Here is a 13,037-nt window from a genome sequence, read left to right as displayed (position 1 = left end):
GCCGTCTCAACAACCACAACACAAGAAAAGTGGTAAGTATTGAGTGTCGTCGTTCTTCAATCAACTTAGACGAATGTGTTTGGTTCACCAATATCTAACTTCTAAAAATTGATGATGATGTGAGAATCATATTCTCAATATCGGTCCTTGGAACCGATCTAATTAGACGTTGCCTCGATCAACTTTGTTTAAACTTGATTAGTCTAAAATATTTGATGAAAACATGCATGATTAAATGTAATGAAATAAATAAGGTGGCTTTCATAATCTTATTTGTATGTAATCAATATTTTTTAATGGGTTAAATACACTTTACCCCCCTGTAATGTTAGCGAGTTTAGGGTTACCCCCCTGGTAAAGTTATTTTTTCAATACCTCCCTTATGTTATGTAGATTCCTTCATAGAACCCCCTTAATATCCAGGTGGCATGGAATCTTGGTTTTTTATTTCAGACGTGGCTTTTTAATTTTTTTATTTTCACATGTGAATATCCAGCATGGCATAAATTAGAAATTAGGGTTCTATGAATGAAATCCATCCCTATCCCAAATACATCCCTCTCTTCATCTTCGTGAAATCCATCCCTATCCATCCCTCTCTCTCTTCGTGCAATGTATGCGTTATAAAACTAGTTACTAACTATCGATATGCTGCTTCAGTGAGCGTTGTGATCACGGGAGTAGGACCGGATTTCACTAAGATGGAATCGTTTGGCAAAGTTGAAGAATTTGCTGACACTCTGGTTTTCATTTCTTGATCGTATTCAAAACTATTGTTTACTGGTTTTCTCTGTTTCGATTTCAGCTGATTCTTAATTTTCCCACCGATTTCGTTGAATATATAATAACAGGTTAGTGGTTTAGACAGAAGCTGGAAAAAACCACCTGGTGTGGCTGCTAAAATTTCATCTAAAACTGCTGCATTACATTGCATGTAATAAGACTAACTGTATACAGTAACAGGACAGGTACTGTTGGATATACTACAGTGTCTATGTTCGTGTTTGATGTTTGAGTCTAGAGCTAAATGTTGATTAGTAATGATTCTTATCTTGTTGACTACATGCAGTATGGAGATGAGGAAACAGACAAGTATGCTTCCAAGATTCAGAAGGTTAACTTCTTTTCATATTTGACAGAACAAAGTTTTTGATGGTCAAAGACATTCATTCTGGCATTTAGTTTATGCAATTATGCACCATAGTTGATTGAAGTGGATTCTATTTGTTTTTTCATGAAATTCATTCAGCTTCCACTTGAAATTTGCAGGCGGTTCGATCGTTTAAGTTCACATAAACAAAATGTTCATGACAGGAGAGAAATTTTTTTCGTTACAGGATGTCTTCATGACATGATTTATGAGCTAGAAATGTCTGTCTAAATCCTATTAGTATGATATTTACTTCAATACTGATAGACCAAAGCAGTATAAATGAATGACACTAATTGATGTAATGGACAAAGATATTTTGCAGTGAACATCAGTGCCTTTGGTTAAACATCACCCTAGTGGTTTGTTGCTTTACAGAAAATGGAAAGGAAAGAATGAACAGAAAGAAAAATAAAGAGAAACTAGGTTGACTTTGGATATGAGATATGTAGTTTTAACTGACAATATTGAACAGACACTAGGTTGACTTTGCAACCAAATGGAAATTGAATACATTCAGCTTAACTCGCTCAGGTGCCTTACTACTTTGCTGTTTTATAAACTTTTTGTTAGTTTGTTTCTTCTTGTATGGTATAAGTGTATCTAATTCTTATGCACTGTTTTTTTAAACCTTGACTTTGTTTCTAAAATGCATCTAAGCATGAAACATTGCAAGAAGATGTAATTAGTTATCCTTCAATGGAAAATTGATATCTTTGGGAATGTGTAATATTGCAGTGGGACTACAACAACTGGATTGCAGATCAGTGTGGTGTTCCTGCTATGGAAGAATGGAGAAAGCAAATGTATGTCGCTACATCTAAGAATAGGCTCACGCGACCTGAGACTTATCGTGACGAGTGGGACGATGATGACCTGGTTCAACAAGCTGAACATTAATTTGCTAATTATGTGATCTAATGTTGTATTGTTTTGAGATTTACCAAGTCACAAGCTATTCATGTCCTCTGCTCCTAGTTCAATATTATTCTTAAATGGTCAAATAACAGTTTTACAGTCCGGTTTCAAAGAAGAATATTTTACAGTTAAAAATAAGGAAGCAGTTATATATGTTTGAAATACCTTCCATTATTATTTATCCACTAAAGAACAAGTGATAATGATATGTTCAATTTTTATTTTACTTTTTAATGTTTCTCTCTACAATAATAATTGGAATATGGATTAGTGCCTTCCCAAGAAGATTTTTTTTAAAGATAAACATACCTAGGATGTGAAACTGTTTATTTGCAATGAATATTAAGTGAGTAAATGTTCACACACAATAGCTAACATACTTGTTTTCAAGAGCTATAAACTGTCTAACAAACTTGGAACAGCTTTGCTGTTGAGATTTGGTTTGGAACATTGAATTGTAAATCTACATGCATAACCTGCATAATAATTGAGCAAAGAAACTTTGGTCTATAACATCACCATAGAGTACAACCTAAGGTATCAAAGAATACACTTAATCTGTAATATCAGTTAATGAAGTTCTTGTTCTGCCCATAAGACAAGTAACATTCTGCACATTGAACACTTGATGAATAGTCAAATTTCAAGTATACTGTCCTTGATACGTACATATGGATCGGGTGCATGGTGTTTTGCTTCTATTACAAGCTCGGGAAAAAACGAAACAAATGTTTGTATTATCCTCTGCCCAAAATTGGCTCATGCTGTTAAAACCAATATAACAATTAAATCTACATCCTGCTGAAAATCATGGAAGCTTGATTTAAGGATTCACGTCCTGCAGTCAAAAAAATAAACAGCCTCAGGCTCTATCTTATAAAATTCAGCAGGTGAAAACAAAAAATTGGAATCAATTCTCTATCCAGAAACAGAAATGAATTTTTCTTCTATAACGAAACATAGTTCTGTCTTGCAGCTCAGCCCTGAAATTTGTCATGTAATATTTTGTAACGAAACCGGTAGGATTGAGAACCAACCGACCAAACAACTTTAACAGTTTAATCAAGTATATGATACTACCTTACCACTACTTTTCCTCAGAGTCCTTTTTAGATTCATTAGACTGCTCTTTATTCTTTTTTGCACTCGATTTCCTTCCACCTTTCCTGGTTGGTCTTGGTCCTTCCTCTATGAAAAGATGATTATATTTTTCCAGTATCCTCTCTTTCTCGTCACGAAGATGAAGAGAGGGATGGATTTCACGAAGATGAAGAGAGGGATGGATTTGGGATAGGGATGGATTTCCTTCATAGAACCCTAATTTCTAATTTATGCCAGGCTGGATATTCACATGTGAAAATAAAAAAATTAAAAAGCCACGTCTGAAATAAAAAACCAAGATTCCATGCCACCTGGATATTAAGGGGGTTCTATGAAGGAATCTACATAACATAAGGGAGGTATTGAAAAAATAACTTTACCAGGGGGGTAACCCTAAACTCGCTAACATTACAGGGGGGTAAAGTGTATTTAACCCTTTTTTAATTTATATTGATAAATTGTTGTTGATATATTATATTATTGAATTTGACTTGAATCAAATATTTATTTGTTTCATGTGTTCATAACACCTTCAAATTGTAGGATTGAAACACCTTAAAATACACTCAATATCCTAGAATTAAAAAAATACACTCAAAGGAGGATAATTTGTCTGAAAATTAAAACTATGGATTCACTTAATTGTCATTAGTTGGTCCAACATCTCTCTCAATTGTAGTGACAATGAGGGGTCCAGTTTATTATAAAAATGACAAAAGATTTAAACTCATCTTGAACCAAATGCCAAAGCTTGTTCATCTCGATCCAAGAAAAATTTAGTCCCAACTTTGCATTTTGACAAAAATTCTTATGTATTCTATATAGTATATTATACTTGTATAATTGTTTTTGATAACACTTAACATTTTATATCAAATTAAAATTAAATACTATTTATTATGTGGATAAGTATTCATGAATATAAATGGAATGAATAAAGGAAAGAACATTAAATGTTCAAAAACATTTATAATAATTTTGCCATACAAACATCTCTACACGCTGGGACTGATTATCCCCGCTGTGTGTGGACGCGCCCATATGAAAGCGGCACGGCACTCGTTTGTCTTAGGCAATAACCGATGATTGCGGCGGGTACTCCAAATCAACTAGGTTTTGGTCGGAATAATAATAATAAATTACTACTAATAAACTGCCAATAAAGTTAATCCAACCCAAACTGTCATTAACATAGGCCCTTTGATTTTTTTTAAATGTTTATTTATGATGTAATATAATTTTGTGTAAGAAAATTAAAATATATAAAAAATTTTGAACGAAAATTTAATTTGAATAATTATTTTAAATATTTTATTCTTTTACTAAAATTTATTAGATATTAAAATTTTTAAAAATTTATTTAATTTAAAATATTTTAAATAATTTTTCATAAAAAATATTTTAAAAATATAATTTTTTAAGAAAATTACGATTTCAACTATCTTTTAAGATCAATAATTCATACGATTTTAAAATTAGTCTTTTAATTAAAAAAATCAAATACAAAAGAATTTTAATTTTTTTTGACTAAAAGAATTGTAATATTTTAAAAAACAATTTTATAAATTTTATTTCAAAAATACAAAAGAAAAGTTATTTTTTTAAAGTTGAAAAAAAAAAGTGCATAGTCACTTTTTTCTAACAATTTACTAGTATCTTAGATGATGAGCCAATCACCTCGTTGTATGGATAAGGAAAAACCAAAAAGGAAAATGTAGGACCAATTGATTCTCTCATTGTTGGCCAATTTAGATATCCGATGTTACCACCACTGTAGTTTTTACATAGTCTATTAAAAAAGTGTTTAATGTTCGTTTCAGTATTTCTCCATACACTTGATCATCACAAAATGAATTAACGTTTAAAAAAAAATTAGTATAAATAATAATAAAAACATTGATATTGACCGGGCCCTACGGTAACTTGCTGCCTTCAAAAAATAGCTTGCGCCGAGCTACGAAACGCTGCGTTTTGGCCAACTCATTCTCTTACTTTATTTACGTTTTTTGGGGCAGGAAGAAAAGAACGGTTTTCTCTTTCGTTCATTGATTCATTCATCTCTCTCTCTCCCTCTCTCTCTCTCTCTCTCTACGATGCGAGTTTTGCAGAACGCCGGGATCCACGTTTTTCGACAACTGCATTTCAACGTATCCCAATACTTTCGCGCCTGATTGGGACTCACTTTTTCTTCCATTTTCGAGTAATTCTCTTTCATTTCATTTAACTAACTAACCGATTAATTAATTGCCATAACCGTGTTTTAATTTACTTAATCATCTTTCTCGATTGCATTCTACATTGCGATCTATTTTTACATAATGCTAGTTAATTAATGTTTGTGATGGTTGATTTGTTTTTCTAATTTAGGATTTTTGTTGTAACCTACCAAGAGTGGAGGATTATAAAATTGAAGCAGAGATTGTTGTTGTGTTTGATATTGGTTGTGTGTATTTGAAGAAATTGAGGTTGATTAGAGGGAACAATGTCTGGTCGGAAAGAACACCATCACCAACACGGGCACCATACCGTTCCTCTTGCAGTGCTCTTGAAGCGGGAATTGGTGAACGAGAAAATCGAGAAATCGGATTTGGTTGTTGTGTATAGCCAAGCTAGCGAGAACAAGAAAGGAGAGGATTTCACGTTGATAAAGACCGAACGACAAAGAGTCGTTGCAGATGGGGTTTCTACCTATTCTGTTTTTGGGGTATGTTTTTGCTTTTTCAATTATAATTTGATGGATTGTATTGTATTGAATATTTATGTTATTGAGAGGCTTCAAATGTCAATGTGTTTTTTGGTATTATTTTGCATATGATCTTTGCATGACATGATGATTGAGAAAAGTAAATGATTTGGGTGAAAAAAAGCAGCTGAACTATGTTGTGAATGTTGGGATTGGCTGAGTTTGGTAAAATCACGGTGGCACACGGGCACTATGATTTTGATGACGCTCCAAAGCATAGTTTTCTTTTGTCAAAATCTGTGTGAATCGGTCAAACTTGTTGTTGAGTAACAAAGGGTTGGCCTGTTGGTGAATGCTCGGGTTCCTGAGAGTGTGCTTCTCTTAAGGTCTCAGGTTCGAAACCTGCTGGGTGCCAACAATTCCTGTGTTGGGCCAATTCATAACAAACTTTGCCTTATAGTTCATGGCATGTTTAAGCAGGAAATAGTTTAGCAAATTGAATATTATTCCTCTATCTACATGGAGGACCATATTGCTGACTTATTTGCTCAGTGCCTAACAACCCTCTTCAAGCAATGGTTTTCATGTTATAGTTTTGTTTTATGAATGCTTTCTGTTTGGGTGTATTTGAAAAGCAAATGAACTTTGTTTTCATCCTAATTCATTTTTATTAGTTGGATATCAAGAATAGTGGTAGCCCAGCGATACCATATTTTTCTTTACTTGGTTTCGATTTTTGTTTTCCTTTTTGCATTTGCATATTCTGATGCAGAAAATTTACAGCTATTTGATGGACACAATGGATCTGCTGCTGCTATTTATGCCAAGGAGAATCTTCTGAACAACGTCTTAAGTGCCATTCCTCCAGATCTCAACAGAGATGAGTGGGTAGCAGCATTGCCGAGGGCTTTGGTTGCTGGCTTTGTAAAAACTGATAAAGATTTTCAACATAAAGGTATGAGTAATTACATGTTGTTTGTTCTTGCCTACTGAATACTGAATAGAATGGCTTCATATGAATAACATAATATTATCAAAGTAATTTATTCCTAATTCTCAGAGTCAAAAAGTTAAAAGAATAAAGGGACAAAAAACAGCTGATGCATACTGAACGGAAGTATTTTAACCTTGATTATAATTTTCTAATCTCTGTTGGTACACTACTATTCGAAGTGTTCTTTTTTATCAATCTAATTGCGCATGTAAAAAAAAGTAGAGATTTGCATTTTCTGCAGCTTGAGCTTAACATACCAACTGAGCCATGATTGATAATTCTTGTACCTCTGAATTATAAAATTTTCATCCTTATTTTCTTCTTGAGGTGTTTGTTGACATGCATATATTATCTTCAATTGTACAGCAAAAACATCAGGAACAACCGTAACCTTTGTGATTATAGAAGGATGGGTTATAACAGTTGCATCAGTTGGTGATTCCCGTTGCATACTTGAACCTTCTGAAGGTGGGATTCATTACTTGTCAGCAGATCATCGACTAGACACCAATGAAGAGGAGTAAGTTTTTACAGGAATGTTTTTATGAACAACTGTCTGGAATTGCTCCATTACATTGTAGTGAAGTCTCATCCTTTCCCTTTCTTTAATCAGGAGAGCACGCATCACTTCTAGTGGGGGTGAAGTTGGTCGGCTAAATACAGGTGGAGGTGCAGAGGTACATTTCCATTAAACTTGATCTATTATTATCTGGATTTGATGCCTTTTGTAAATAGTATTTCTTATTCTGTTGCATAAGATGCTTTAAAAGATATAAACTACGTAAAAAAGTGATTCAGAAGGAAATTAGGTTAGGCAAGATAATTGATGCTACTATGCTGCTAGTCATAGAATCGTGTCTTTTCACTTAAAAGTACTATCACATAGGTCTTGGTCATTAAATTTTACTATACGTTAAGAAAACGTTTTATGCTTTTGATGTTGTTGTATTCTACTGTCTGTATTTGATAATATTTAGATTATCTCCTTTGTGATTCATTAGTATTTTTTAGCAGTGGTTTGTATTTGTGTCAAATTTATTTGCCTGACTAGGTTAATGGTTTGCATAGGTTGGCCCGTTGAGATGTTGGCCTGGTGGCCTGTGTCTTTCTCGATCCATTGGTGATATGGATGTTGGTGAATTTATTGTCCCTGTACCATATGTAAAGCAAGTAAAGGTTGGTCAATGCTATCCCTTGCACATGCAGCAATGTTGGGCATGTGTTGTTTCTGATTTTTACTTTATTGTATATAATAACTCTATCTAGTTTATTTTTATATTGTTTTAATCTCTATCACAGGCACATATAGTTTCTTTACAGCATGTTTTTTCTAACCTTTTAAGAAGAGCAACTGGTTTTTCATAAGATTTAACTACTTCCTTTTAGAAGTCAAAATAATTTTTCTTGCTTTATTGCTGAAAGTCCTTTTGTTTTCCAAAAATTTAATGAATACCCTTGAACAGTAATTTGATGAAATAAAAATGGAAGTATTTTAATGGAAAACAAAGTAGCTGTACTAAATACTTTTAAACCATTTTCCCGTAAGGGATTCGCAAGACATTTTTTTTGTCTTGATTGTTCTAATCACTTGTGTACCCCTCTTGTTTTGGTTTATACAGATTTCCACTTCTGGGGGAAGACTTATTATCTGCAGTGATGGAGTCTGGGATGCTCTATCTGCAGAAACGGTCCTTGATTGTTGTCGTGGCATGTCAGCGGAGGCTGCAGCACCACATATTGTAAAAGTATGCTCAACAGACATCTTTTGAATAGTTTTTGAATGTTCTAATTTCACCTTGTCACTTTGTGGGTTAGTTTATTTCTACGGTTTATTCATGTCCTTTTCTTTCTGCAGGAATCTTTGCAAGCAAAGGGACTTAGGGATGACACAACCTGCATCGTGGTTGATATATTACCCCAGGAGAAGCCACATACTTCGGCACCAACACAAAAAAGACCGGTAAAAGGAATGTTGAAGGCCATTTTTCGCAAAAAGTCCTCTGAGCCATCTTCATATATTGAAAAAGAATACATTGAGCCAGATATGGTACGGGAACTATACGAGGAAGGATCTGCCATGCTTTCAGAAAGGTTTGGATTTGTTTTTTGTGTCATTAATGTTTGCAGCCGGCTCTCTAGTTGTCTCTCTTGACATGGAAACATCTTTGTCACTGCAGGTTTGAAACAAAATATCCACTCTGCAACATGTTCAAGTTATTCATGTGTGCAGTATGTCAAGTAGAGATTAAACCTGGGGAGGGTATTTCAGTACATGAGGGTGCGCCTAACCAAGGCAAACCGCGCCCCTGGGATGGACCTTTCCTATGCTCAAGTTGCCAAGAAAAGAAAGAAGCCATGGAAGGGAAACGTACATCAGGTTTTTGATAAACTCTTCCTCATTTATATCCATTGATGCCTTGAGTTATTCGAGTCCATAATTTAATTCCCTCCCTTAATCTATTGCTTTCAGATAGACATAGAAGTGGAAGTGACTAATGAATTATCATGTACATATGCATTTTGAGAGTGACAAAGATTGTTCATATAACGCCAAGGTCAAATTTCGAAACAACTGTGACTCCCTTTATTACCTCGGGGGTTTCTCAGAATATGGATTCATTTTGAAATCTTCTCAGATTGTTCATACGGATTTTCATGTGTTTTTCAATGCATCAGAGACAGGAGAGACTAACAATAGCAGCCTGTTAGAGGATTTATGTGAATCGAAGAGTTGAATATGAACCACCCAACAAGAGTGGCGAAAAGTTCTGTTAAAAGATGGAATGCGCAATAGGACGTCGGAGGCTATTCATTATTTTTCTTATCTTTTTTGTTGTTTCTGGATGTATATCTGTTCATTGTTGTATATGGATCTTTTCGAATCATGAGGAAGTACCCTTGTTGTATTACGCCATAGGAAGTTTATCTAGATATCATAGACCAATTCCACAAACACAATAGTAGATTAGACGTATGTTGAGCCTTCTGAATGAGTTATTGTATTCATTGTTGTTAGTTCCTTTTACCAATAGAATATTAACATTTTGTAATAGAAATAATAGTAAGGAATTAAAACCCCTCCCCTCTTTCTCTAGAAATAGTGAAGTGATTCTTAACAGTCCAGTTTCATTGTCTTTTAGAATCTGTTAGATGCATATTCAGGAACAGTAGTGTGGAGTTGTTTCTATAAAGGTGCCACTAGTGCTGCAACCACTCTTTTGCCTTATTTTTTATAAGTCATGATTCTTTTCATCATAGAAACATTATGTTATCTTGTGTGTTTTTCCATGATTCTACCGTATGTGCTGCTGTCTTGGAGTTATACACGTCATACACATGGCTGGCACATGCATTCAAAGTAAATAGGTCCTGGCCAAGCGCAAGTCATGCGATATTTTATGACAAGATTTTGAAACTCAAGCTATACTATATATTATATATAAGATGTTGATATATTAAAAGTTGAAATAATTTTATTTAAATAGGAAGAAAAACAAATTCATTAGATTTTGTTGAATGAGTTTCAGACTAATATTATAAATTATATAAATGATTATTATTTGTATTATAAAATTTACAACACTCCTTTCTAAATGGGTCAATAAATATCAATTATTCTAAATTTGGAACTAAGTTGGTTGAATTATTTAGTTGGTAAATTTTTGTTAACACATGTCAGCTCATACCTTGAAAGAATATAGGATATTAATCTATTAAACTTTTCTTTAATAAAATGCCAATCAATTTCATACGACTTTCACACACTATCTTCAAATCTTCTACCACTTGTTTCATCCACAATAACAAATAATTTGTTTTTCTGGTTTCAATTTTTCGTTTTAAAATAAAAAAGGTTTTGCGTGAAAGCAAAAACACATAGATACTGGTCAACAACGCGATAGTGTGAGACCCATGCTCGGACGTAAAAAATGGATTTAATTTTCTAAAAACAGCCACAACGCTTTAGTGATTAATTAGGATTTATTGATTTTCAAAAATTGTTTCCAAATTGTAAATTGAGTGAGTGACAACAAAGTATTTTAGGTTTTGAAACATAACACGGGCTGTACGAAAGTGAACAGTATTTTTAAGTTGGTATTTTCTTTCGAAAAATATTTTAAGAACCAAAATAAATGCCAAAGAATTTATTGAGTCCTAGAGGTGCGACTCAAATTACATTTCGGTCTCACTTTTATCATTATTCTTATTAGCCAACTTTTATTTTCTTGTTTTAAATTTCCTTCTCAAAACAAATAAATTCGATTAGACTTAAATTTACATAGCAATAGTAGATAGCGGTTAAGTTGACTATAAAGTCTACGTGAGTTTGATATCTTTTATATTACTTTGATAAAGTCCATACACCCGTGGATAAGCTACCACACAGAAAGCACATCAGATGCCACATCATTTAAGGCCACACTAGTATAAATTTTGATATGCATGACTCTTACTCTTTCCTACTACTTTCTTGTAATTTATCTTCTCCACTTAAATCTCCGCTTCATCTATCTTCTTAAAATTGAGCTAGTTAAAATCAATCTTTTTGTATAAAGTTTAGAAAACTCATTTAACGCAATTCAATCTCCCTCTTGTGTTTGAAGTATTGATCAACAAGTGGCATTAGAATTTAACTCTTGTTATAAAACTAATCAGACGAGAATGTAGGATAACTTCAATGATTTACTAAACAAAATCCAATACTTTATCGGAGAGGGATATGCTTATAAGAAAGAGAATATGAAAAGCTTTATATAGGGGATGAATTATGATAAACAAGCTCTTATTAAGAATGACCCATATGTTCCCAAAAATTAAGTTAATAGTGTAGTGGGAAACAAACCTAGAATAATTAGACCGAATAGAAAAAAGAAAAGGTGTAGTACACTTGGAAAGATAAAACTATTATAACTATTGATTTTCGTATTGATTTTTTATATTTCTCACTTTAATACTGCAAAGGAAATGTGGTACAATCTTCAAATTAGCCATAAAGGTTCAAAAAAGGTATAAAAAATGCTAGGATGAATACGAGCTATTTATAATGAAACTTTAAGAAAATATTAAGGATTTGTAAAAATAGTACATTCACATTATAAATCACTTAAGAGCTCTGGATAAAACTTTTAAAATGAAGATTTAATTAACAAAGTCCTTAGATGTCTAAATTACAATTAGAATACTAAAGTCACTATAATTTCGGAAAATGATGAAGACATGAATACATTAGTCCACATGTTTAAAATGTTCATAAGGAACAAAGAGAAACCAGAAGATTTTCAATATAAAAATGAAGAAAGATATTTATTTGTGCCAACATGCTTCTAGTACAGAAAGAAATGTCACATAAAGGAAAATTGCCTTCAAAACCTGAAATAAGTTGAAAAATATAAAAGGCCTAAAAAAGAAACGAATAAGACTTACATAGAATGGAATGATAATGATATGGACTCCTCCCATAAATCATAAAAAGAGGAAGAATCCAGAACCCACCTTCTGACAAAAAGAACACAAAGACAACAAGGTAAATATTTTAACTTTTCATTTTTTTAATTACGAAATCTTCCTCGTCTGTAAAACAAAAAGATGATTAGACAAGAAAATTAAAATAAACTATTTATCCTCTAAGTAAACTATACCCCCTCTTGAAAAGGAGAATAAAAAACTTGTTAGTTAAATTATCTTAGAGAAAAACAAACTCTTCTAATTCATAACTCTATTCATCATCTTATGAAAAACTTTGGTAAATCAATCGAGTGGGAAAAACAAAATATTTTTAAAAAAAGTCAATGATTTGCGTATAACATTTGATAAATTTACAAAAGGGGAAACAACATGAATCTCATTCTAGCTAATCAAATAAAAACCTATAATAAATTTGGTCTAAGTTATTAACCTAAAAACAATTCTAAGTCTTTTAGTAGTATTGGTCCTGCAATAAGACCTCTTAATATAATATGATGAAATGTAAATATTATGGAAAAAAATGGTCATAATGGTTTTTTTTAGAAGTAACCATAAGATTAACATCAAACATACTTGTTCTTATCTCATCTCTATAAGAAAAACCATGAAAATAACATGAAAAATATTTCTTCTTCTCCTTAGTTTTATAATCATAACTCAAATTGGACTCCAATAACTTATCCACTTTACACTAACGTTAGAGGATCCAAAATAATTTGGATACA

At 32.7% G+C, this 13,037-nt stretch overlaps 1 protein-coding gene and 2 long non-coding RNA genes across 3 annotated transcripts; 2 read left to right on the top strand and 1 right to left on the bottom strand.

Annotated features, from left to right (window-relative positions):
* Nucleotides 1–946: 946 nt before the first annotated feature.
* LOC127085159 (uncharacterized) lies at nt 947–1,499 on the top strand. The gene is made up of 3 exons (XR_007788966.1): nt 947–968; nt 1,070–1,114; nt 1,270–1,499. It is a non-coding gene; the product is annotated as an uncharacterized LOC127085159 (long non-coding RNA).
* An 879-nt stretch (nt 1,500–2,378) lies between these two features.
* On the bottom strand, nt 2,379–3,439 carry LOC127085158 (uncharacterized). Its single transcript, XR_007788965.1, has 2 exons — nt 3,149–3,439; nt 2,379–2,906 (listed from the first exon to the last, which is right to left on the bottom strand). It is a non-coding gene; the product is annotated as an uncharacterized LOC127085158 (long non-coding RNA).
* A 1,703-nt stretch (nt 3,440–5,142) lies between these two features.
* LOC127088154 (probable protein phosphatase 2C 12) lies at nt 5,143–9,969 on the top strand. The gene is made up of 10 exons (XM_051029076.1): nt 5,143–5,369; nt 5,537–5,873; nt 6,636–6,807; nt 7,213–7,366; nt 7,460–7,523; nt 7,915–8,022; nt 8,466–8,591; nt 8,702–8,937; nt 9,024–9,223; nt 9,317–9,969. Exons 2-10 carry the CDS (start codon nt 5,652–5,654, stop codon nt 9,340–9,342), a joined length of 1,308 nt encoding a protein of 435 aa, XP_050885033.1. The 5' UTR covers nt 5,143–5,369; nt 5,537–5,651; the 3' UTR covers nt 9,343–9,969.
* Nucleotides 9,970–13,037: the final 3,068 nt, after the last annotated feature.

This window comes from Lathyrus oleraceus, chromosome 5 (assembly GCF_024323335.1).
Source record: "Lathyrus oleraceus cultivar Zhongwan6 chromosome 5, CAAS_Psat_ZW6_1.0, whole genome shotgun sequence".
Lineage (NCBI taxonomy): Eukaryota > Viridiplantae > Streptophyta > Magnoliopsida > Fabales > Fabaceae > Lathyrus > Lathyrus oleraceus.
The sequence above is the reverse complement of the archived record's forward strand: the minus strand, read 5'-3'. Positions and strand labels throughout refer to the sequence as shown.

Coding starts and splice junctions, on each gene's coding strand:
- LOC127088154 (XM_051029076.1), top strand. CDS start 5,652: ATGTCTGGTCGGAAAGAACACCATCACCAACACGGGCACCATACCGTT. Junction 8,023..8,465: donor CATATGTAAAGCAAGTAAAG/GTTGGTCAATGC, acceptor TGGTTTATACAG/ATTTCCACTTCTGGGGGAAG. Junction 8,938..9,023: donor TCTGCCATGCTTTCAGAAAG/GTTTGGATTTGT, acceptor TTGTCACTGCAG/GTTTGAAACAAAATATCCAC.